General features: G+C 42.0%; 1 protein-coding gene across 2 annotated transcripts in view; it reads left to right on the top strand.

Annotated features, from left to right (window-relative positions):
- The window catches only part of GLDC (glycine decarboxylase), a 133472-nt gene that overhangs the window by 60972 nt on the left and 46147 nt on the right, over positions 1-26353 (top strand). For both annotated transcript variants that reach the window (XM_062208271.1, XM_062208270.1), the window contains exons 4-10: positions 7576-7740; positions 13062-13139; positions 13907-14054; positions 14491-14687; positions 16683-16779; positions 23301-23406; positions 26186-26325. In XM_062208271.1, coding sequence (XP_062064255.1) covers positions 7576-7740; positions 13062-13139; positions 13907-14054; positions 14491-14687; positions 16683-16779; positions 23301-23406; positions 26186-26325 — 931 coding nt within the window. The remainder of the gene's footprint in view (positions 1-7575; positions 7741-13061; positions 13140-13906; positions 14055-14490; positions 14688-16682; positions 16780-23300; positions 23407-26185; positions 26326-26353) is intronic.

The raw sequence follows: 26353 nt of genomic DNA on the forward strand, positions 1-26353 counted from the left end.
TTCTTCCAGGTCTCCCATGTGGATGCAGGGGCCCAAGGACTTGGGCCATCTTCTACTGCTTTCCTGGGCCACAGCAGAGAGCTGGATTGGAAGTGGAGCAGCCAGGACTTGAACCGGCGCTTCGGACCAGGGCGGTAACCTGCTGTGCCACAGTGCCGACTCCAGTGTTTTTTTTTTTTTTTTTAAATATTTATTTTATTTATTTGAAAGTCCTATTTAGAGAGAAAGAGAGAGAGAGAAACAGAGACAGAGAGAAAGAAAAGTCTTCCATTCACTGGTTTATTCCCCAAATGGTTGCAGTGGCTGGGGCTGGGCCAGGCTGAAGCCAGGAGCTAGAAGCCTCTTCCAGATCTCCCACACAGATGGCAGGGGCCCAAGCACTTGAGCTGTCCTCTGTTGCTTTCCCAGGCCATTAGCAGGGAGCTGAATAGGAAGTGGAGCAGCCTGGACTCAGCCAGCACCCATATGAGATGCTGGCACTGCAGGCAAAGCTTAATCATCTAGCCACTGCACGGCCCTATGCCTTAGTCTTAAAAGGAAGAATTTTTATTTGAGAATATAGACTGGACTTATTCTGAAACTATAAACTAGACTTATTTCCAGTCTAGAAACAAGCCAAACACTGGAGTGGGGATGGTAATTATTTATTCCTAGGGGTGTGTGTGTGTGTCTGTGTGTATGTGTATGTGTGTTTGTTTTAAATTAGTTTTCTGTTTTCAATATATGTGAAAGGCAGAGTTAGAGAGAGAGAAAGAGAGAAAGGGAAGGGAAGGGAAGGGAAGGGAAGGGGGAAGGAGGAGGGGGGAGGGAGGAAGGAAGGAAGGAAGGAAGGGAAAGAAAGAAAGAGAAAGAAAGAGAGGAAAGAAAGAGAGAGAGAGAGAGAGAGAAAGAAAGGGAGGAAGGGAGGAAGGGAGGAAGAAAGGTATTATTTTTGCTGGTTCACTCCCAAAAAGGCAGCAACAGCCAGGGCCGGGCCAAGCAGAAGCCAGGAGCCAGGAGCTTTATCCAGGTCTCCCATCTGGGTGCTGGGGCCCAAGCACTTGAACCATCTTCCACTGCTTTCCCAGGCACTTAAGTGGAGAGCTGGATTGGAAGTGGAGCAGCCAGGACTCAAACTGGCACCAGTGTGGGATGCTGGTACTGCAGGCTTCAGGTGGCATCTCAATCCCTTAAGGGCCCCTTCAATTATTTTTTTTTAAAGAGATAACTTTAATTTCTAGTAAGACTGTTATGAAGTAAGGATAGAGTAAGTGATTGTCTCTGTAATTCAAAGGTTATTAGGAGAAGATGCAGAGATTGTCTTTCAGATTAACATACGTAAAGGGAAGGTGGTCTTCTTTGAATGTTAAAAAATGTAATTTCCTCAACAGCAATTCTTCAAATACCCAAGCACATGCTCCAAATAAATAAATAAATCTTTAGAATTCAGTTAACATTTTATATCTTCTGGGTAATTTTCTATAAATGCAAATATAGTCCTGGTGGGTAAGGGTGCTCTGCCTGGTTGCTTTGTGTTACATATTTGTAGGAGTTACTTTTGTTGGCATAATCACTACTGCATTGCCATTCCTACCCATAACTTTCAATTTCAGTGTGCTTTCACTCTCTAATTAATAAAACTAGTTTTTCTGCTTTGGGTGTATGTATGAATGTGTTGCATTGCTGAAGGCTTCTTTTTCACTATGGTACTAGTAAAAATGTGAATGGTAAATGTCAAGGTTGATTTCAAAAGCAAATGGCCCATCTCTTTCCCCATTTTAAAAAGCCTCAAGAGTACATGAATGGGCCACAGCATTCCAGCAATCAGAATACTAGCCAGCAACCTCTGCTGTTGGTGGCTATGCAGAATATTGGATATATTGCTTCTTGGCTGTAAGCGAATGTGTTCATTTACTTTAGGAGCAGCTAGCATTTGGAGAGGGAGACTGTTGGTTTATGTTTTTGAGTCCCTGTTTTTGTGTACATTTAAAATTTCTTTCCATTCCGTGAAAGCTGATCTGAACCAGAGAGTGATAATTGTACCCTGCCAGTGCTGATAGAGAGGGCTGCGCACACAGGGTGGTAGACTTCATATTATCATCCTTCTGAATAGTTTCCATAGAGATGGAACCAACAAATTCCGGTGACGTGAGGTGAAAATAAATGGCAACATAGCCTGGAAAGAATACAAACATTGGGCCTCTTAAAAAAAGATTTACATCAGGTCCAGAATTTATTTTATGGGATCTTCAGTTCCAAATTTTCAACTGCTGATAACATCAGTGACTAATATCAGAACCTTTATATTTTCTCTGTGGCCATTTCTATTTTGTATAATTTTAACACCAGGATTAAAATGAGAAAATATCATGAGTGTCTTATTGCAAACCCTTGCTACCTCCTTCCTTCCCAATTCCAAAAGAAATTCACAGCCAAAATGATAGAGAATACAGATTATTTTGAAATCAATATTCATGCCATGTTGAATATAGCAGGTATCATATTTGACCTGAACTAAATGCCTTCGTAGATATGCAGATACTTTTTGTACATTAAAATATATCTGGAAACAAAGCAATTGAGTTAATCTGTTGAAACATAGACATTACAGATCGTAAACACATTTTTTAAGTCACTATGTTTTATCTAATTGAGCAAGCAAATACATATACACAACAGCATGCTGTTTGGCAGCATTTTTCTCCTGAAATAAGGGTTTATTTATTATCCCTTGGCATAAGACTCACTGACCTGAGTCTTTTCATAGATCATAGTTTTTAAATTTTTTGTTAATTTAATTGAAAGAAGGGAGACTGAGCATGTTTCCATCTGCTGGTTCCCTCCCAAATGTCCACAATGGCTGGGGCTTAGCTGGGCTGAAGCAGAGAGCTTGATCTAGCTCTAACATGTGGGTAGCAGAAATCCAATTACTTGAAAATGGAATTAAGAACCAGAGCTGGGTATTGAATCCATGTACTCCAATATGGAACAAATATATTTTTTTTAAAGATTTATTTATTTGAAAGTCGGAGTTACACAGAGATAGGAGAGGCAGAGAGAGAGATCTTCCATCCAATGGTTCACTCCCCAATTGGCCACAATGGCCGGAGCTGCGCTGATCTGAAGCCAGGAGCCAGGAGCTTCTTCCTGGTCTCCCATGCACCCAAGGACTTGGGCACCATCTACTGCTTTCCCAGGCCATAGCATAGAGCTGGATCGGAAGAGGAGCAGCTGGGACTAGAACTGGTGCCCATATGGGATGCTGGCACTTCAGGCCAGGGTGTTAACCCGCTGAACCACAGCACCAGCCCCACAAATATTTTAACCACTGGTTTTTTGTTTTTTGTTTTTTTAAGATTTATTTGAAAGGCAGAGTTACAGAGAGGCAGAGGCAGAGAGAGTGAGGACTTTCATCCGCTGATTCACTTCCCAGATGTCCTTAACGGCTGGAGCTGTGCTGATCAAAGCCAGGAGCCAGGAGCTGCTTCCAGGTGTCCCATGCAGGTGCAGGGGCCCAAGGACTCAGGACATCTACTGCTTTCCCAGGCCATAGCAGAGAGCTGGATCAGAAGAGGAGCATTTGGATCTCGAACTGGTGCCCCTATGGGATGCCGACACTGCAAGTGGTGGCTTTACCCACTGTACCACAGCGCTGCCCCCCACTTTTTTTTAGATTTATTTTATTTATTTGAAAGTCATTTACAGAGAGAGGTAAAGACAGAGAGAGAGAGGTCTTCCATCTGCTGGTCCACTCCCCAAATAGCTGTAACGGCTGGAGCTGAGCCAATCCAAAGTCAGATTTAGTTATTTATTTGAAAGGCAGATACAGAGCGAGAAGGGGGGGGGGGGGGAGAGAGAGAGAGAGAGAGATATCTTCCATCTACTGGTTCACTCCCAACATGGCCATTATGGCCAGAGCTGGGCCAGTCTGGAGCCAGGAGCCAGGAGTTTCTTCTAGATCTCCATTTGGGTGCAGGAGTGCAAGGATTGGGCCATCCTCTGCTGCTTTCCGAGGCACATTATTAGGGAGCTGGATGGGAAGTAGAGCAGCTTGGACTCTAACTGGTGCCCATATGGGATGCTGGTGCTGCCCGCCCCCCATCACTGTTAAGAGCATTAAGCCCTGGTTTATTTCAGTAGTATAAAAAAGCTGTAGATTTTAAATGCTTACAAGTAAATGGAGTGGGAGCATTTATCATTTTTATAAAACAGTAATTTTATTTATTTTTATTTGAAAGTCAGAGAGCCAGAAACAGAGAGATCTTCCTATCCACCGAGTTTGTGAAGCCAGGAGCCCAAGACTCAAACCAAGTCTCCCAAGAGCATAGCAAGGACCCAAGTATTTGAGCCATCACTGCTGCCTACATGGGTGCATCTTAACAGGAAGCAGGGCTTGGAAGAGGAGCTGGAACTTCAACCCAGGCACTCCTGTATAGGATGTGGGCATCCCAATTGGCATTTTAATTTGGAGGCAAATTTGTGCCCTAAAACAGAAATTTTAAAGCCCTCTACCTTTAGCACTGCTAATTAGCATTACCCTCGTCTTGAACTTATGAATGGGTTGCATAAGGATAGGAATGTTGAACCAAGGGAAGGAGGGTAATATTAAACCCCAGTGTTTATAATTGAATAGACAACACAGTCCCAGGAATGAAGGACTGTGCTTGTGAAGTTTGGGACTGTTCCTATAGGTAATGGGGATATATCAGAGATATTTCAGCAGGGAAATCAAATACATACTTCTGTGCCTCAAATATTAGATAATTTTCTATTTTTAAGCACCATGCTAGGCTAGTAAAACAATAAAGAAAAGGATGGATATTGGACATTGGGAAGAAGGTTAATGGGAATGTGTAGTTTTTGGGGCTAAAATGCTTTTTTTTTTTTTTTTAATTTAAGAGGCAGAGTTAAGACAGAGAGAGGGAGTGACAGAGAAATCTTCCATCTGCTGGGCTGATCAGGAGCCAGGAGCTTCCTCCGGGTCCCCAATGTGGCTTCAGGAGCCCAAGCAAGGGCTGTCCTCCACTGCCTTCCCAGGCCAGTAGCAGAGAAGAAGAGCAGCTGGGACACAAACTGGCGCCCAAATGGGATTCTGGCACCATGGGTGGAGGCTTAACCTACTATGCAGAGCACTAGTCCCTGAGGCTAAGATTTTTTTTTTTAAAGATTTATTTTATTTTACTTGAAAGTCACAGTTACACAGAGAGAGGAGAGGCAGAGAGAGAGAGAGAGGTCTTCCGTCTGCTGGTTCACTCCCCAGATGGCTGCAACGGCTGGAGCTGCGCTGATCTGAAGCCAGGAGCCAGGACCTTCTTCCAGGTCGCCCATGTGGGTATAGTGGCCCAAGGACTTGGGCCGTCTTCTACTGCTTTCTCAGACCATAGCAGAGAGCTAGATTGGAAGTGGAGCAGCGGGTCTCAAACTGGCGCCCATATGGGATGCCAGCACTGCAGGTGGCGGCTTTACCCGCTACATTACAGTGCCGGCCCCAGAGGCTAAGATTTTTAAAATACTTGAGTATTGGCAAAATAGTGATACCTTTGAAGGAATAGGAATATTCAAGAAGAACTTTGGAGCCTAATTGGGGAAAGAACAGGGAATATGAAACCTATATAGGATGTGATGAACTTACAAAAGAAAATATTTTTAAATAGAACTATCTAATATTTAATTAGAACTGTGAATAAATCTTTTAGTAAAGGTCTATCAGTATGTTCTCTTTAAAAGGTTGTTTAAAAGAAAAAGAGGGAACACTTTTGAAGAGCCCAAGGGTCATAGAGAATGCTAATTGTATGTTAGATTTTAAAACATATGCAGAGGCTAGTGTTGTAGTAGAGCATGTTCAGCTTCTGCTTTCAACACCAGAATGTTTGAGCATTGCTCTTTCTTTTCCTACTGTGTATTCTATGTCTATCTTTATGGACAAACTGAATCTTTCCTATTTATCACATAAACCAGCAGGTATGTGTGTATGCTTTTGTGTGTGTATGTGTGTGTTTATGTGTCAAAAAATGATTCTGAATAAATCAAAGTTGCATGTTAACCAGGGAATCTAAGCATATGGCAGAAGTAGTGCTGTGTCTGTTTTCATAGTGACAAGCCATGTGTGAAGGTCTTGTCTGATCTGAGATCACAGCTGCCCATTGTCTATGCCTTTTGTATGACCCCATTTGTGCTTAGATTCCCATTTTATTTGCCTGCACCAAGTATTGTGTGTCTCATTCATTCCAGTTCACTGCCCACTTAGAATCTGGCAAACTAGTTTACAGTTGCTTAGCCAGTTTGTTGAAGAAGTTGATGAGCAAAACTTTATTCTGCTATATATAGGCACACATTATCGCATTAATAAAACCTTTACTTTAGGTAAAGTCTTGACATTTTTCCACGTGCTAAGACAACTTCCCCACCCACTCCCCATCCAAGATAAGATACTAAGCAAAACCAAACAAAACAGTGGGATAAAAAAATACTGATTTCAAAGTCTTTTTTAAAAGAAAGAAAAGAAGAGTGGAAATATCCTGAACATGATTACCAGAAGAGGAAAGGAAAAGGGTCTGAAAAAATGAAAAGCAAAGCCAAACAAATAAATGACCTGAAACTTTCTCAAGAACAGTATATATGTGAACTGTTAGCAGTCTGTGCAATGGTGTGGAACTATATTTGGCCCACAATCACAGTCAGAATGAATGGATTTTGGATGAAAAGGTTGTTGTTCTCTCACAAATCCTCAGTCATCCTTCATTCTATAACTTATTTTCTTTAAAACATTTATGACTCTAAAATTAATTCACTTATTTGTTGCCTCTTTTCCATTTGAATATATACCTGAGATCAGAGACTCTTTCCCATCTTACTTATGAATCCATAATAGTTATTGGCACTTAGCAAGGAGTAAATACCTGTAAGATGAGTGAAGGAATGAAGGAATGAAGAAAAGGATAAAGAAACTAAGCGAGTTAACTTACTTATCCAAAGCCACATTCATAGCTAATATCTAATATCTTGAGGACCTAAAATCAGTATCCTTGTCTGCTCTACCTTCCAGTCATTTGTATCTGTGAATTTTGATAGCTATTGAATTAAGTTCCATAAGTAACTAGTAATGAGAATTCTCAAATAAAGCCTATTAATGTGCTAGGGGCTCATAGAACTTTTGCTTAATATAAAAACAAAGATTAAAAAATATTTTGTGTGTTAGTTACTAGATTCTTGGATGCTTTCCTATTGAGAACTATGATTGTTCTTTTGTCCAGAAGAAAGAAAATAGGAAGTGAAATTTCTGCTTATAATATCATAAGCAGGCTCTAGTGGATTTTAAGAGCTAGTTTACAATGGAACACGTATATACAATGAGATCATTAAAATAGCAATGTAAGATTTAAACATTGTAGAGTGGTGGAAAAATAAGCACAAAGTTAATATTGTTACTATGATTCAGATCTGAGCATTGGAAGGGGAAACTTACTGATGTGTTATGTAATTCCTAAGAGAATCAAACTTAATTTTCATAAACTAAATTCCAAAATGAAGGCATTTGGGGAGCTTTTCTGAATAGTGGAGGTACAGTGTGGACAGAGCCTTTTGTTTCCCTCACAGGATCACCCAGTATACTCCGTACCAACCAGAGATATCTCAGGGAAGGCTGGAGAGTTTACTCAACTACCAGACCATGGTATGTGACATGACAGGCATGGACACAGCCAATGCATCCCTGTTGGATGAGGCGACTGCAGCTGCAGAAGCAATGCAGCTGTGCTACAGGTGAGCTTCAGCCTGAGATTCCCTCTGAATGAGTGGTGTCCCCAAGTCCTTCTCCTGCCGTTTGGGCAAGATCCACTGTCTCCGGCAGTGCCCAGTGATTTGTCCACACATGCATCTGTACAAGTGCATACATGCACATGTACATACATACATACTTGTATGTAATAGGCATTGTGTCAATATCTGGGGTAGGAAAAACGATCTGAAATAATAAGTGGTTTTTAAAAAGCAAATTTAAGGGGAATAGCATTGAGGCACAGCAAGTCAAGTCACCTCAGGTCAAGCCTCTGCCTACAACGCTGACATCCCATATGAGCGCTAGTTCAATCCTGGCTGCTCTACTTCCAATCCAACTGCCTACTAAAATGCCTGAGAAAGCAGCAGAAGATGGCCCAAGTGCTTGGGCCCCTGCACCATGGAGGAGACCCTGATGGAGTTCCAGGTTCCTGTCCTCAGTTTGGCCCAGCCCTGCCTGTTGTGGCCATTTGGGAAGTGAACCAGTGGATGGAGGATATCTCTTGTATGTCTTTCCCTCTCTCTTTGTAATTCTGCCTTTCAAATAAATAAATAAATCTTTTTTTCAAAAAGCCACCTTTAGGGCAGGTATTGTGATGCAGCAGGTTGGGCTGCCATTGGGATGCCAGTGTCCCATATCAGAATGCCTGGTTTGAGCTCAGGCTATTCTGCTTCTGATCCAGCTTACTGCCAATGTGCGTGGGATTCACCAGTGATGGCTCAAATACTTGGGTCCCTGACACCCATGTGGGAGACCTGAAGGAGTTCTTGGGTTCTGGCTGTGGCCTGGCCCACTGCCAAATGAAGTGGGTTTTGGGGAATGAGCAAGTAGATGGTAAAATAAGTAAATAAATACAAAGCCACTATTGTCTAGCATTGTATAAGGATTTTTATGGTAATCCTGAGATATTATCAAGGGCCCATGCTCTTGTCTCTGTCATCTTTATTTTTTTAAGATTTATTTATTTATTTATTTGACAGGTAGAGTTACAGACAGTGAGAGAGAGAGACAGAGAGAAAGGTCTTCCTTCCGCTGGTTCACCCCCCAAATGGCCGCTGCGGCTGGAGCTACGCCGATCTGAAGCCAGGTGCCAGGTGCTTCTTCCTGGTCTCCCATGTGGATGCAGGCGCCCAAGCACTTGGGCCATCCTCCACTGCCTTCCCGGGCCACAGTAGAGAGCTGGACTGGAAGAGGAGTAACCAGGACTAGAACCCAGTGCCCATATGGGATTCCGGTTATGCAGGCGGAGGATTAGCCAAATGAACCATGGTGCCGGCCCCTCTGTCATCTTTAAGTTTTTTTTTTTTTTTAATTTATTTTAAAGGCAGAGTTGCAAAGAGAAAGGGAGAGACAGAGAGATCTTTGATCTGCTGGTTCACTCCCCAAATGGCCACAATGAATAGGGCTGGACCAGGCCAAAGCCAGGATCTAGGAGCCTCATTCAGGTTTCCCATGTGGGTGGCAAGGGCCTAAGCCCTTGGGCCATCCTCTTGCTTTCCCAGGCACATTAGCGGGGAGCTGAATCAGAAGTGGAGCAGCTGGACTGGAATGGGTGCTTATATAGGATACTGGCATGGCAGGCAGGTGCTTAACCCTCTGTACCACATTACCGGCCCCTCTCTCTGCTGTCTTTAGTGAGTTTTTCATTCTCATGGATACAAGATAACTACTGGAGCACTAGCCATGACATCGGCACTCAGGAGGACAGAAAGGCAAAGGCCCTTCTAAAAAAGTGTTTTGGAAGCCTGCGCTCAACAGCTTTCACTTAGACTTCATTTACCACACACACACACCTTTTACAGATTCATTTATTTATTTGAAAGAGTTACAGAGAGGCAGAGGGAGGGAGGGAGGGAGAGAGAGAGAGAGAGAGAGAGAGAGAGGTTTTCCATCCACTGGTTCACCCCCCAACTGCTGGAGCTGGGCCTATGAGAGAGAGAGAGAGAGAGAGAGAGAGAGAGAGGTTTTCCATCCACTGGTTCACCCCCCAACTGCTGGAGCTGGGCCTATCCGAGAGAGAGAGAGAGAGAGAGAGGTTTTCCATCCACTGGTTCACTCCCCAACTGCTGGAGCTGGGCCTATCCGAAGCCAGGAACCTGGAGCTTCTTCCAGGCCTCTAACGTGGGTGCAGAGGCCCAAGGACCTGGACCATCTTCTGCTGCTTTCCCAGGCCATAACAGAAAGCTAGATTGGAACTGGAGCAGCTAGAATTTGAATCAGCACCCATTTGGGATGCTGGCACTGCAGGGCAGCGACTTTACCCACTATGCCAAAGCACTGACCCAGCCACCACTTTTTATAGGTGACCTGGGTAAACTGGATTTAAATTTTTAAAAATTTTATTTGAAAGGTAGTAAGAGAGAGAAAGGGACAGGGACAGAGATCTTCTATGTGCTGTTTCATTTTCCATATGCCTGCAACAGCCAGGGCTGGGCCAGGCCAGCATGAAACTTAATATAGATCTCCCCCATGAGAGGCAGGGGACCCAATTACTTAAGTCATCATTTTCTACCTCCAAGGGTGTACATTAGTAGGAAGTGGATGAGCTGAGACTTGAACCAGATAGTTGGATATGGCATCACCCACAGCAAGTTAACTGCGATTACAAACAGCCATCCCTGAAGTGGCAGTTTTTAAATGGCCATATTGCTTTGTTTCTAGGGGTGAAGGGATATTGAGTAGTAACTGACAATCTGCAATGTAGTATAAAATACTCATAAATAATTGTTCTCTTTCATGACAAGTGTTGTTCTTGTGTTATAGTTGATATTTACAGCTTGTCTCCTCACCCTAATTTACAATATTGTGCACATTTAACCATTTCTTTAGCCAGTTTTCTAGACTAAGATCTGTTCCATGATAGTACACTGTTGAATGAAAGTACCATAATTAGTTTAACCTCTCACCTTTATTGTTAGACATTTAGTTTATTCCCACCTTTTACTGTTAATTGTTATACTTCATATGTATCCTTATAATAAATCTTTGTCAAAACTTCTGATTATTTCCTGAGGATCTATTGCTGGAAATAGTTACTAGGTCATGGTACATAGTTAGCAATTGTTCTCTAGTTCCTCTCTTTATTTTTGTGAATACCTTAGTGGTAGAATTATCTTGTAGTTGATCATCTGGTTGACAAATATACCACATTCATGATGTGTCTGTCTGAGGCTTGTGTTTCTGGCCCATTAAATGCCCATATAAAGAAAGCCCCTTTCTTGGCTTATATAAACTTGGCAGTGGGGGGAGGTGTGATCCTCAGATATCACTCTGGTACATTGCACCCATAAACCCTTCTGCTTCCTGAGCAGCCTTAGGGAATAGGTTCAGGTTTTTTCTCCTTGCAGGGGTGGATGCCACAAAGGAATCCCATCCATCCGCTTCTCCAGTTATTACTCTCCATTTTTCACTATTTTTCATTTTCACTAATTTTCATTTTCCCTTTTTTGTTCCCCTCTTCTCACTGCTCTCTCATCTTCCTCTTCCCTCCTTTTTTTTTTTTTTTTTTTTTTTAATTAAAGATGTCAGGCTTTAGGATTTTAGGGTTTCCTGAAGGTGAGGAGGCAACTAGTTAAAGTAGAAAATACTTTATTTTTACAGGGGACAGAATAGGAGGGATAAAGAGGGTAGGGGCTGAGGCTGCCTGAACAGAGGGCAGGGGGTTTGAAGGCAGTCTTCATTTTATTTGAGCAGCAGGTGGAGTCCCATCAATCTGGGGGAGATGCAGGGTACCACATTGACCCTGATAAGATGGGTGGGAAACATGCAGAAAGGCTCCTTGGTGACCTTTACAATCCATTGTCTTAGCAATTTGGAATGTCTCAGGTGTAGATTACCTGCACCCAGTTTCTTAGGGCCTGGGGGTTCAAGCCCAGTGACCCAATGTTTCTATCAGGCCTCAGTGGCTTAATAGGCTCTAACAGAAAATTTATTTATTTATTTGAAAGGCAGAGTTACAGAGAGAGAGAGAGGAGAGAGAGAGTGTGAGATCTTCCATCTACTGGTTCACTCCTCAAATGGCTGCAACAGCCGGTGCTGGGGCAGGCCAAAGCCAGGAGCCTGGAATTCCATCCTGGTCTCCTATGTGAGTGGCAGGGTTCCAAGCACTTGGACCATCTTCTGCTTTCCCAGGCCCATTAGCAAGGAGCTGGATCAGAAATGGATCTCAAACCAGTGCTCATATGGGATGTGGAGTTGCAGACAGCAGCTTAATCTGTTGTGCAATAATACCAGTCCCCTGCCTCTTTATCTAAATAAAAGCTTTCATCTCACAGAGCAGAAGCTCTGAGGGCTTTCTATTTGCTGGTGCAGGGTTTGTCCTAAACTGTTTAGTATTAATGGGCTGCTCACGTTCTGCAAATGTTTGATTAGCTTCCTCTTAATTATCATTCCTTTGAGCCAAAAGAACTTAGATGCATGCTTTTTATCTTAAGCAAAAACTTTTAAAGTAGCAGTGATTTTGTCCCTACTTCTGATCATTTAAACTTAGGTAGCTCTTTTCTCCAGATGTATTTAGATTCAAACTGTGAAGAGCATTGTGCATTATGTAATTATTCGTTTTCATATTTCCTCTTTCCTCCTCTATTAAATATGTTTATCATAGAAGTAATTATTGGTACATAACTTTTAAAAATGCATGCAATCAAACAGGATATAATGAAAAGTAAAACTTGCTGGTTCCCTAGTCCTAGTCTGTTGAGGAAGGCACTATTGACTGTTCATTGTGTATCTTTCCAGGAAATTAAATGTATAGCAGGATACACATGTATCCCACTTCCCTTTTCTTTTGATCCAGATATGCTCATGATATGCAAATTGTTAAGCATCCCTGCCAGTTTTCTTTTCTGCAACTATGGGTAGAGAACGCCCAGGATTTGGGTTCTACTCTGCTCCTACAATAACTGAGTGGCCCTGCATGCTTCATAACCAGAATTATTTCCCTCTTATGTTGAGTGAGGACACAGGGTTTAAGGAAAGCTCTGAATTACTCATTTGTCAGTGACATCCTAAGATGTTTTATTCAGAAGAGTTAATTTTTACGTTTTCACTTGTACCTAATAATTTCCCTTTTCTTCTTTATTTTCCCTCATGGTATATTTTTTAAAAATTTGAGTCATTGAATGGATTAAAATGAGAATTGGATTTAAGTAGAATTCTAGTCAGTAAATGTCAGTAGTCATTGATGACTCAGTATTTCTTATAGTTTGCTCACATTTTCCCTAAGTACTACATTTACTTTGCGTTCTAAAAGGTTACTCTGATTTCTTTGAATTTCATGTTCAAATGTGCTTTTTCTTTTGAACAGACACAACAAGAGGAAGAAATTTTTTGTTGACCCTCGTTGTCACCCCCAGACAATAGCTGTCATCCAGACTAGAGCCAAGTAATTGATTTTATTTGTGTTTTGAACTCAGGGGTAATATGCTCATCTCTGCTATTTCTTTCTCTCACTTTCACTGATTGGAGGTGAATCTGGTTTAAATTGGGGTTGTTCAGTTTTGCTTTCCCTATAACTTTATTCGAGGGATCTCTCTGGTAAGTAAACTATGTCAGAATTGAGCAGAAAATATATAATAGATTTAGATGCCTTTATTGTTTCATTTTTCTAAGTAAGAAAAAAATTAGATATTAAAATCATTTCAACAATGTTTCAGAAAATTTGAAAAACAGAGGAAAAGTGGGCCTCACTACTGTTAGTAGTACCTTCATGTAGTTGCTGTAGATTAAGGTATATTGTATTTTTTAATGCTATAATCAGGCAAAAGAAACATGGCACAACCACCACCTTTTGCTTTCTCCTTTGTAACAGTTGGACTTTCTTACCCTCAACACATATTTCCATCCCTTCAGAGGAGTTTTCTGACATATAATTGATATTATATACTTTAGGATTCTGAGAAGTTCTTGCTCATGTTACTGATGATTTTTCATTCACCTAAGACTGGTCCAAGGTGAAAGCGGTGATGGCTTTGTAGATACAGGTATAGGTTTTGATGCAGGTTGTAACCATTGAAGACAGGAATAAAATCTGAGCTGTTGGTTGCATTTGAGTTGGTGTGATGCACTGTTTATACTGAAGGTCAGGTGTGGAATGGAGTGAGAGACCTTTTCCCTTGCCAAAGCATGATGATTCTTTGTCCGTCTTTCCAGATACAATGGAGTCCTCATTGAGCTAAAGTTACCACATGAAATGGACTTCAGTGGAAAAGATGTCAGTGGAGTCTTGTTTCAGTACCCAGACACTGAGGGGAAGGTGGAAGACTTCACAGAGCTTGTGGAGAGAGCTCACCAGACTGGGGTAGGCAAACTTTCCGTGTGGGGATCCCTTGAGGTGTGTTTCAACATCTATCTCCCTTCTTTCTTGTCCCTTCCTATCGCTTTCCTTCCCTTTCCTCCCTCATTCCTTTTCTTCCTCTCTTTCTTTCTCTTTTTTTCTCTCTTTCTTTCTTTTTCTGTCTGTCTGTTCTCTCTCTTCTTCATTCTTTCAATTTCTTTACTATAATCACATGGAATGGTAAGACTGTCCTACCTGCCTCCTTCAAATTTGTTTTATTCACTGATTCCTGTCATGGTAGACAATCAGCAAATAGTGTTTGAAAAAATGAATGAGTAAATGGAATTGACAGAATATGAATCAGTTCTTCAAGTTTGCCTAGATTTGAGATAATTTACTCTCCCACTACTCTTGGGGGAAAGGTAATAATCATGTTCCTTTTCCCCTATTTCCTTTCTAGAGTCTGACATGCTGTGCTACTGATCTTTTAGCCTTGTGTATCTTGAGGCCACCCGGAGAATTTGGGGTAGACATAGCTCTGGGCAGCTCACAGAGATTTGGAGTGCCGCTGGGCTATGGGGGACCTCATGCAGCCTTTTTTGCTGTCAGAGAAAACTTGGTGAGAATGATGCCTGGAAGAATGGTGGGAGTAACAAGGTAAAGCAGCTCTTGTTCTTCCTCCTCTTTTATTGTGATTATGATTTTCCCTATTCCATCTCCTGATCAAAAAAGTCACTAATCTCTCTCAGAATTTAACTGGCCCATGTTGAGTTGACTAAGGAAATGTACACAGTCAGAAGAGATGATATCTTTGGGTTATGAATCAGTGCTTCTCAAACACTGTGTGTACCTATTTGAAAAGCTATAATATAGAATTTACTATATATTAGTCTTTTTTAAAGATTTATGTATTTGAAAGTCGGAGTTACAGAGATAGAGGAGAGGCAGAGAGAAGTCTTCCACCTGCTGGTTCACTCTCCAATTGGCTGTAACGGCCAGAGCCATGCCAATCCGAAGCCAGGAGCCAGAAGCTTCTTCCGGATCTCCCACGCGGGTGCAGGGGCCAAAGGACTTGGACCATCTTCCACTGCTTACCCAGGGCATAGCAGAGAGCTGGATTGGAAATGGAGCAGCCAGGACTAGAACCGGCGCCCGTATGGGATGTCGGTGCTTCATGCCAGGGTGTTAACCCTCTGCTCCACAGCACCAGCTCTACTATATATTAGTATTAAAGTCATAGAAGTGAATTCATTTAGGTTGGTTAAAGCTTTGAGAAACTGAATATTTTAGGTGTTTTTTGTGTCTAGCCAGTTTCTCAACAGTATAATGCCATACTGTTATATTAATACAGGGCCAGTGTCATGGCACAGCAGGTTAAGCCATCACTTGGGACACCCACATCCCATATCAGAGTGTCAGTTTGGGTCCTAGGTACTCTACTTCTGATCAGCTTCCTGATAATGCAGGAGGCAGCAGATGATGACTTAAGTGCTTCGCCCCTGCCACTCATGTGAGAGATGGAGTATTTTCTCTCTTCCTCTCCCCATCTCTGTTTCAAGTAGATGAAAACAAATAACCATTTTAAAAAGTAAATACAAGTGCAGCCGGCGCCGCGGCTCAATAGGCTAATCCTCCACCTTGTGGTGCCAGCACACCGGGTTCTAGTCCCTGTTGGGGCGCCGGATTCTGTCCTGGTTGCCCCTCTTCCAGGCCAGCTCTCTGCTGTGGCCCGGGAGGGCAGTGGAGGATGGCCCAAGTGCTTGGGCCCTGCACCCCATGGGAGACCAGGAGAAGCACCTGGCTCCTGGCCCGGAATGATAGCATCTTAAGTACTGTCTTAACCACTGCATCAAATGCCCCTTTTTCAAGTATAGTTTCTTGAATGTTCTTCATTGATGAAACTTCAAAGATTAAGAATTTAAATGAGTGCTAGGATTATTACTGGCGAAATTTAGCATGACCTTTTTGACATTTTCTAAAAGCTAGACATAAGTTAATAAATTCGTGAATGATGTGATGGTGATATGAGATTTTAAAATTTCAATTTGTATTTTAATAGTAAAAGGATCTTTGCTTTTTAGTATAAAAATAAGTTTGATCAAGTTTTCTTTAGCTTCTTTGAGTGTCTTCTCACCAGAGGAAATCAAGCAGAGGAATTTCTAATTTAAAATATTTAGTATATTAGTTATTATCAGCTGGTTTTTACAATGAACTTCTTAACTTACTAAAAAATGCATTCCAAGGACTGATAAAAAAACGATTAAGATTGTTGGATCTTGTGTTTATCCAAATTCCTAAAAGTTTTGTTCATTTGAGAGTCAGAGAGATAGATATTAGGGAAGGAGAAATTTTGTTAGAGATAAATAATTAGATTATTACCATTCTTTTACCTTGTAGTCATACAGCCACTTTGTGTTTGTAGTACAGAGATTCTATTTTCCCAGATATTTCACTTTGTCTGCATTTGCCAGGAAGCTCAGGATGAAACTTCATCCTCAATCAGCATCATTGTTTTGAGCTGGGTAATGAATTCACACCCATGTAAATTTGTTGAATTCATATCAAGCTGGGAAGGAAAGAGTAAGGTCCATTTATGGAAACTCCTGCTGCTATGACTGTCTGTGCTAATTGGATGCTTTGTTTCTGGCCCAGAGATGCCACTGGGAAAGAAGTGTATCGTCTTGCTCTTCAAACGAGGGAGCAACATATCCGCAGAGACAAGGCTACCAGCAACATTTGTACAGCCCAGGTAAATCTCTCCAAGTGTGTTAATGAATTTGTTAAAAAAAAAAATCTTTTTGTAATTTGTGACATTTCTTCAGATGTACTAGTCTTTATATTCTCTTATTTCTTAGCTTCTACCACCACAAGTAGCTCTTTCTTTAGCTTTTCTAAAGTCAAGGGCATTGAATTAAAATTTACATTTCATTAGCATTTTATTGATATAATTAACTGTATGATTCATTCATTTATATAGTTCAATAGTTTTATTACTTACTTGTTCATTTGAAAGGCAGAATGACAGAGCATGCACACACACACACACACATTGATATCTTCTATCCACTGGTTCATTCTCCAAATGGCAGCAATAGCCGAAGCTGAGCCAGGTTGCTCCAGGAAGCAGGATCTCCATGTGAATCTCTCATATGGGTGGCAGGAACTCAAGTAACTGAGCCATCATTACTGCTTCCCAGGGCAGTAGTGTGGAGCTAGGCTGAAAGTGGAACAACCAGGACTCAAACCAGCATACTTATATGGGATGCCGGTGTCTCAAATGGTGGCTTAACCCACTGTGCCACAACACCTGGCCTAGTTCACTGCTTTTTAGTATGTTCACAAAGTTGTGAAATCTTTACTGGTATTTAGTTGCAGAGCATTTTCATTCCCTAAAAGGAAGCCCTGTTCCGGTTAGGAAGTCCCCTCCCTATTCTCTTCTGATAGTACCTGGTAACCACCAGTCTACTTTCTGAATCTATGGATTGACCTATTCTCGACATTTCATATAGATGTGATCATACATCATGTGGATTTTTGTGCCTGGCTTCTTTCATACTGAATAATGCTTTCAAGGTTTACCCATATTGCAGCCTCTATTAATATTTTATCCCTTTTTTAAATGACTGAATAATTTACCATTACTTGGATATACCACATTTTGTTTACTCATTCATTTATTCATGGACATTTTGGTTGTGTGTTTTTTTTTTTTTTTTAAGATTTATTTATTTATTTGAAAGACTGAGTTACAGAGAGGCAGAGAGAGGCCTTCCATGCACTGGTTCATTCCCTAGATGGCCACAATGGCCGGAGCTACACGTATCTGAAGCCAGGAGCCAGGAGCTTCTTCTGGGTCTCCCACATGGGTGCAGGGGCCCAAGCACTTAAGCCATCTTCCACTGCTTTCCCAGGCCATAGCAGAGAGCTGGATTTGAAGTGGAGCAGCAGGACTTAGAACTGGCACCCATATGGGATGCTAGCACTACAGGCGGCAGCTTTACCTGTTACGCCACAGCACCAGCCTTGGTTGTTTCTATGTTCTGAAAAAAATTATTTTATTTGAAAAGCAGAGAGAAAGACAGAAAGAGATCTCCCATCAACTGGTTCACTCCCCAAATGCCCATGTCAGCCAGGGCTGGGCCTTGTTAAAGCCAGACACTTGGAACACTATCGAGGTCTCACCCATGGGTGGCAAGAACCTATCACCTGCTGCCTCTGAGGGTGTGCATCAGCAGGAAGACAGAATTGGGAGTCAGTCCAGAACTCAAATCCAGGCACTCTGATATGGGATGTGGACATCCCAAGCCATTGCTTTACTGCTGCGTCAAACACCATCCCCTGTTTCTACCTTTAGGCATTATAAAGCTGCTGTGAACATTGCTACACAAATTTTTGCATGAACATGTTTTAGTTCTCTTGGCTGTATGTAGAAGTGGAATTGTTGGGTCATAAGAAAACTCTGCCTTTAACTTTTTGAAGGACTTTCAGACTGTGTTCCACAGGGGCTATAGCATGTTACATTCCCACCAGCAGTGTATAAAGATTCTAATTTCTCTACATTTTCAATAATATTTGCTATTCCCTTGTCTTTTTTCCCAATGTGTATGAAGTAATACTTCATTTTGGTTTTGATTTGGATTTCCTTAATAGCTAAATATTTTGAGCATTATTAGCTTTCTATGCCTTTGTTTAGCTTCAGTGTTAGCTTTTAACGCCATTCTTAAATATCCTGATTTTATTTTATATTTTTAAAGATTTATTTATTTATTTGAAAGGCAGAGTTGCAGAGAGAGGGAGAAGAGAAAGAGAGATCTCACCTGCTAGTTCATTCCCCAAATGGCTGAAACAGCAGACTGGGCCAGGTAGAAGCCAGGAGCCAGGAGCCAGGAGCTTTTTCCAGGTCTCCCACATGGGTGCAAGGGCTCAGGAACTTGAGCCATCTTCCACTGCTTTCCCAGCCACGTTAGCAGGGAGTTGGATCAGAAGTTGAGCAGCCAGGACTTGAACCGGTGCTCATCAGGAATGCTGGCACTACAGATGGTGGCATAACCCGTGGACAACAGTACCTGCCCCTATTTTTAAAAATTTTCCCAGAAGCCAGTATTGTGGATAGCAGATAAAGTGCCACTTGCAATGCTGGCATCTCATTTGGGTGCCAGTTTGTGTTCTCCTGCTCCATTTCCGATACAGCTCCCCACTTAAGGCCTGGGAAAAGCAGTGGAAGATGGTCCAAAGTGTTTGGGACCATGCCACCCATGTGGGAGATCTGGATGAAGCTCTTGGCTCCTGGCTTTGGTGTCACCCAGCCCGGCTGTTGTGGCCACTGGGGAATGAACTAACAAATGGAACATCTCTCTCTCTCTCTGTCTCTCCCTCTCTATATATAATGCTGTCTTTCAAATAAACAAGTAAATAAATCTTTTTTTTTTTTTAAAACCTGTCCAGTTTATCAAAAAAATTTTTTCTTGATCTCTATTTTTGTTTCTTTGATCTACTTTTGATTTTCTAGTGTCTTTCACTTATATACTTTTAAAAGACTTATTTATTTGGAAGGCAGAGTTACAGAGAAAGAAGAAGAGACAGAGTGAAAGAGAACTCTCCCATCCACTGGTTCACTCACTTCTCAAATGGCTGCAGTGGCTGGGGATATGCCAGGCCAAAGCCAGGGGCCAGGAGCTTCTTCTTTCTTTCCCACGTGGGTGACGGGGGCTCAAGCACATCTTCTGCTGCTTTTCTTAGGCTATTAGCAGGGAGCTTGACTGGAAGTGAAGTAGCTGGGACTCAAACCAGCACCCATTTAGGATGCCAGCACTGCAGGTGGTGACTTAACCCACTGTGCCACAGCACTGGCTCCTTGAATATTTTTCTTTTTTTTTTTTTTGACAGGCAGAGTGGACAGTGAGAGAGAGAGACAGAGAGAAAGGTCTTCCTTTTCCATTGGTTCACCCCCCAAATGGCCGCTACAGCCGGCGCACTGCGCCGATCCGAAGCCAGGAGGCAGGTGCTTCTCCTGGTCTCCCATGCGGGTGCAGGGCCCAAGCACTTGGGCCATCCTCCACTGCCTTCCCAGAGCAGAGAGCTGGCCTGGAAGAGGGGCAACCAGGACAGAATCCGGTGCCCCGACCGGGACTAGAACCCAGGGTTTCGGCGCCGCAGGAAGAGGATTAGCCAAGTGAACCACAGCGCCAGCCTGGCTCCTTGAATATTTTTAAAAATGATTTTATGCTTCCCATCAATTTGTTGTTGAGGCCTTTGATACAGTCCCCTGGGTTTGATACAGTCCCCTGGGGATGGAACGAATCATCTCCAGATTAAAAAGGGATGTGAATCAAACTCCATAATGCTGTTGTTTTGGAGCCTCCCAGTGTACTCTGTGAATGTTAGGCTTGGGTCTTCATTTCCTAGCTGCATGGCCATCAGCATTTGGGCATACTGTGTTGTATATATATTTATATATTTTTTTGAAAATACAAATTTAGGTATAGTATAGTGTCTGCTTTTTTTTTAAAGATTGATTTATTTATTTGAATGGCAGAATTACAGAGAGGCAGTAGTAGAGAGACAGAGGGGTCTTCCATACCCTAGTTCACTCCCCAGATGACTGCAGTGGCCGAAGGTGTGCTGATCTGAAGACAGGAGCTTCTTCAAGGTCTCCCATATGGGTGCAGGGGCCTAGGAACGTGGGCCATCTTCCACTGCTTTCCCAGGTCATAGCAGAGCTGGATTGGAAGTGGAGCAGCCAGGACTCAAACTGGCACCCATATGGGATGCTAGCACTTCAGGTGGCAACTTCATCTGCTACGCCACAGTGCTGGTCCCCTGTGTTGTGTATTTTTGACCTCAGACTTGCCCTCTCCATAGTTGTACAGTTTTGTGATGCCTCTGTATTTCTTTCTTTTTTTTTTTTTTAAATATTATTTATTTATTTGAAAGTCAGAGTTATACATACACACACACACACACACACAGAGAGAGAGAGAAAGGTCTTCCATCTGCTGGTTCACTCCCCACTTGGCCACAATGGCTGGAGCTGCACTGATCCGAAGCCAGGAGCCAGGAGCTTCTTCTGGGTCTCCCATGTGGGTGCAGGGTCCCAAGGACCTGGGCCATCTTCCGCTGCTTTCCATAGTACAGCTCTGGACTGGAAGTGGAACAGGCAGGACTCGAACTGACGCCCGTATGGGAAGCCAGCACTGCAGGCAGCGGCTTTACCCGCTACGCCATAGCCCCAGTCCCTGTATTTATTTCTGATCATTGTACAGATTCACAAGATTCTCTATTCTTTGTGTAGGAATTTTATTCTGCAAAAATCTGTTTCTGTGTTTTCTGATGTCTTCTTTTCCTTCTTATTTTCTCTATTGACTTAACTTCTTTCTGTTATCTGTTTCTTGTTTTGCAGGGGCCTGATAGAGATTTTTTTTCTAACAGCTTAGAAGAGAAAATGTGTACTTAACAAACTAGATTCAGTGTTGAACATCATCCAGTCTTAAAGTGCTTTGCTTCTCAGTTGAGTGTCTATTCTGTGAAGTATTCCTGGGATGCTTGGTCATGAAAGGCAGGCCTTCAACTGTTGATCTTGTATATTAGAGACCATATTGCTGACTAATGAGATTAAAGGGACTATGGACGGGGCAGGCAGTGAGTCTGACATCTGAATTTGGACCAGTTAATTGGGCTGATAGTGAATGGTTAGAAATCTGTTCACTGGAAGACTCTAGGGTGAAGAAGCAAGTAAAAAACATCACGGGGCTGACGCTGTGGTTTAGTGGCGGTTAAAACTGCCACCTGTGGTGCCAATTTCCCATATGAGTGCCGGTTCAAGTCCTGGGTGTTCCTCTTCTGATCCAGCTCCCTGGTAATGGCCTGGGAAAGCAGTAGAGGATGGCCCAACTGCTTGAACTCCTGCACCTACATAGAAGACCCGGAAGAGGCTCCAGGCTCCTGGCTTCAGGTCAGCCCAGCTCCAGTCATTTAGGGAGTGAACCAGTGGAAGGAGGACCTTTCTGTCTCTCCCTCCATCTTGTCTGTGACTCTGCCTTTCAAATAAATAAATAAATCTTAAAAGAATAAAACTAAGATGAGGAAAAGCAGAAAATGAGCTTCCATCATTTTCTTCCAAGATGTAATTCATTTTGGTTTCTGACCCTGGTTATCTCCTTTTTTTATCTCTGCACCATCCCTTCAGGGGATCTTTCCTTGCTCCTCATAATGGACCTGCTCACAGAAACATCCTGGACTTTGGAGCAATTTCAGTGCCGCTGCTCCTTTCCTTTTCTATAATATTAGAATACACACGTCGCTTAAATACCTTTCTGAAACCTCAGTCCAAAGGCCAAGAGCAATTTTTACCCGAGAAAGCAACTTTCCTGTCATAAGGGAATAAGCCAATAGGTTCTAGTTTCTCTTTCTAGATATCTCCTGCCAACTCATTTTGGCTTTTTTTTATTGCATCCTGCATTTTCATCCTGGGCAGTCCTTTGCTACAGATTTTGGTTGGTTGAAATTCAGCATATGTTTTATTTAAGACTTTATGAGACTTGTATTCTCTGAGTATTTGTTGTTTGAAAATTGTTGAAAGTTTTATTTTTGGATGCTGATTCTATTTTTTTAAAAACAAGATTTTTTTTATTTGAAAGGGAGAGAAAGAGAGAGAGAGACAGAGACAGAGACAGAGACAGAGAGAGAATCTTCCATCCACTAATTCACTCCCCACATGGCCATAATGGCCAGAGCTGGACCAATCAGGAGCCAGGAGCTTCATCTGGGTCTCCTATGTGGTTGCAGAGACCCAAGCACTTGCCATCTTCTGCTGCTTTCCCAGGAACATTTGCAGGTAGCTGGATTAGAAGTGGAGCAGCCAAAGGCTGCAGTTTTACTTGCTATGACACAATACTGGCCCCTGATTCTATTCTTGAAGAACTACTTGATTATTAACATTCTCATCTCTTCCTCCCGTGCGCTGAGATCTTTATTCCTCATTGTCTTACAATACTCAGTATTTCTTCTTAATGGCTAATTCATACTTCATGGATGAAACTCCATTATATTAGTCAAATTTGAAGGTTTTATATAGTAACTCCTGGGTGGCTTGGATGCTGTATTTCCTCTTAGATAGTCAGGTAGGTTATAAATGGGTCCAAATGCAGGAAATCTGATTGTGTTATTTTGTCCATTTGTTTCGACATCTAAATCACGTAATTATTTCTTCTCACTAATCATCTTCCAACACATTATTGAATATGATTCTCTAAATGTTTTTTATCCTTTTAGGCCCTCTTGGCAAACATGGCTGCCATGTTTGCCATCTATCATGGTTCTCGTGGACTGGAGCATATTGCTAGGAGGGTACACAATGCCACTTTGATTTTGTCTGAAGGTGAGTTGGCTATCTATTTTAAATCTTTGGGCTTAACAAGACTGGTACATTTGAGTAAGTAAAATTGAAGACATGCTTCATATCTATTACTGTCTCTAAAAGTCAAATGACAATTTGGAAAAACTGTTTTCAACCTCTATGATAGACTGTTCATATTTTTATTGAGAGCTGTTACTTTCCTCAATTCCTAAACATGAGAATGAAGAACACTCTGATAGAAAAATCAGTGTAGGGGCTGGCGCCGTGGCTTAACAGGCTAATCCTCCGCCTTGTGGCGCCGGCACACCGGGTTCTAGTCCCGGTTGGGGCGCCAGATTCTGTCCCGGTTGCCCCTCTTCCAGGCCAGCTCTCTGCTGTGGCCCGGGAAGGCAGTGGAGGATGGCCCAAGTGCTTGGGCCCTGCACCCGCATGGGAGACCAGGAGAAGCACCTGGCTCCAAGCTTTGGATCAGCGCGATGCGCCAGCCACAGCGGCCATTGGAGGGTGAACCAACGGCAAAAAGGAAGACCTTTCTCTCTGTCTCTCTCTCTCACTATCCACTCTGCCTGTCAAAAAAATAAATAAAAAGAAAAAAAAAAAAAGAAAAATCAGTGTAGGGTGTTAAATGTAATTTAAAAAGAAAGAATAAAGGGGGCCGGCGCTGTGGCTCACTTGGTTAATCCTCCACCTGCAGCGCCAGCATCCCATATGGGCGCCGGATTCTAGTCCTGGCTGCTCCTCTTCCAGTCCAGCTCTCTGCTGTGGCCCAGGAGGGCAGTGGAGGATGGCCCAAGTGCTTGGGCCCCTGCACCCGCATGGGAGACCAGGAGGAAGCACCTGGCTCCTGGCTTTGGATTGGCGCAGTGCCGGCCATAGCGGCCATTTGGGGAGTGAACCAACAGAAGGAAGACCTTTCTCGCTGTTTCTCTCTCACACTGTCTGTAACTCTACCTGTCAAAAAAATAAAAAATAAATAAATAAAGAAAGAAATAAAAACAAGTGAATATCTCATAAATATATAAAAAAAATTCAACCTCCTTATTAATCATAAAAATAAGTTAAAACAATGAAGTGGTATTTTTAACATCACATTGATAAAGATTAATAAGAATATTAATACTATATTGATGTGACTTGTTGACAAACAAAATGTATGAAAAGCTTTTATAGTTGTGGCTGTGATTTGTTTTTTTTTTTTTTTTAACTTTTATTTAATGAATATAAATTTCCAAAGTACAGCTTTTGGATTACAGTGGCTTTCCTCCCCCCATAACCTCCCTCCCACCCACACCCCTCCCATCTCCCGCTCCCTTCCCCATCCTATTCACATCAAGATTCATTTTCAATTCTCTTTATATACAGAAGATCAATTTAGTATATACTAAGTAAAGATTTCAACAGTTTTGTGCCTGTGATTTGATCCAAAAGTTCTTCTTTCTGAAATATATATAACGGAAAAAGCAGATAAATATGTAAGGAATTTAAACATTGAAAAATTGCTTACAGTGGCCCAATCTTGTAAACAGCCTAAATATTTAATAAAATTGTTTAATTACAGTGCATCCATAGGTTGGGCTATTATACAGCCATTGAAAATAATGGTATAGATAATGAACTATGGAAACTGAAAACGCTCATGTTATGTTAGTTATTAAAAAAGTACATGGGTATCAGTGCAGTGGCGTAGCAGGTATAGCCTTGCCTGTGGCACCAGAATCCCATAGAGGAACCTGTTCAAGTCTCAGCTGCTCCACTTCCAGTCCATTTCTCTGTTAATGTGCCTGGGAAAGCTGCACCCATGTGCGAGACCCGAAAGAAGAATGGCTCCTGGCCATTGCGGAGTGAACCAGCAGTTGGACGATCTATGTCTCTCTCTGTCTCTGTGTCTGTCACTCTGTAGCTCTGCCTTTCAAATGAATAAATAAATCTAAAATAAAAAAAGCAAATGAAATATATAGCTGATATAACACCAACACATATATTTCTAGAGGGAAACTTGGGTACTTCAAAAAGCTCATGGAAAATGAAATTAAAAGATAAGTTTATTTTTGTACAAAAAATTTTAACTCATGAAATGTCATTTATTTTGGTTTCTGACTCTGGTTATCTTCTTTCATTTTACACATTTTCCATGAAATTTCAAAATGTTACTATTTGAAAAGGGTATTATCAGGGAGAGGGAGAAAGAGAGCAAGCTTCCATCCTCTGGTTCACTCCCCAAATGGCTGCAATAGCCAGAGCTGGGCCAGACTAAAGTCAGGACCCAGAAGTTCATGCAAGTCTCCCACATGGGTAGCAAGTATTTGGGCCGTTTTCTGCTGTGCTCCCAGGCATATTCGCAGGGAGTTAGATCACAAACAGAGCAGCTGGGACTTGAACCAGTGTTCGGATAAATGATGCCAGAATCAAAGCAGCAGCTTAATCTGCTGTGCTACAGTGCTGGCCCTTCTGTGAAATTTTTGAAGACTCTGGGATATATGATTCAGAATTTTAAATCAAAATCAACTTGTCTTTAAATTCCATTTTTTATGAGCTTTTTGAAGCACTCTCATGAATAGCAAAAGTAAGAACTGCTTATTTTTTAATTGAAATGGTAGTGAATTCTTTTCCTTTTTTACATGGACTTCATTATTTTCTCTAGCATAATAATAAAGTGTTTCATCTTTTAAAATAAAGCAGATACCAAAAGATTGGCTTGAATCAGAAACCAATTATATACAGAATTTAGTTATTTAGTTCTCTGCAACATGTCAGGGGCCAAGCAGTAGGTCTCTATGTGAAAGACTTCTCTCCTCTCTAGGTCTGAAGCGAGCTGGGCATGGACTGCAGCACGACTTGTTCTTTGACACCTTGAAAGTTCAGTGTGGCTGCTCAGTGAAGGAGGTCTTGGGCAGGGCTGCTCAGCGGCAAATCAACTTTCGGATCTTTGAGGATGGCACAGTAAGATAATTTTTCAGTATTTTTACTA

This window comes from Lepus europaeus, chromosome 12 (genome assembly GCF_033115175.1).
Source record: "Lepus europaeus isolate LE1 chromosome 12, mLepTim1.pri, whole genome shotgun sequence".
Taxonomy (NCBI): Eukaryota; Metazoa; Chordata; class Mammalia; order Lagomorpha; family Leporidae; genus Lepus; species Lepus europaeus.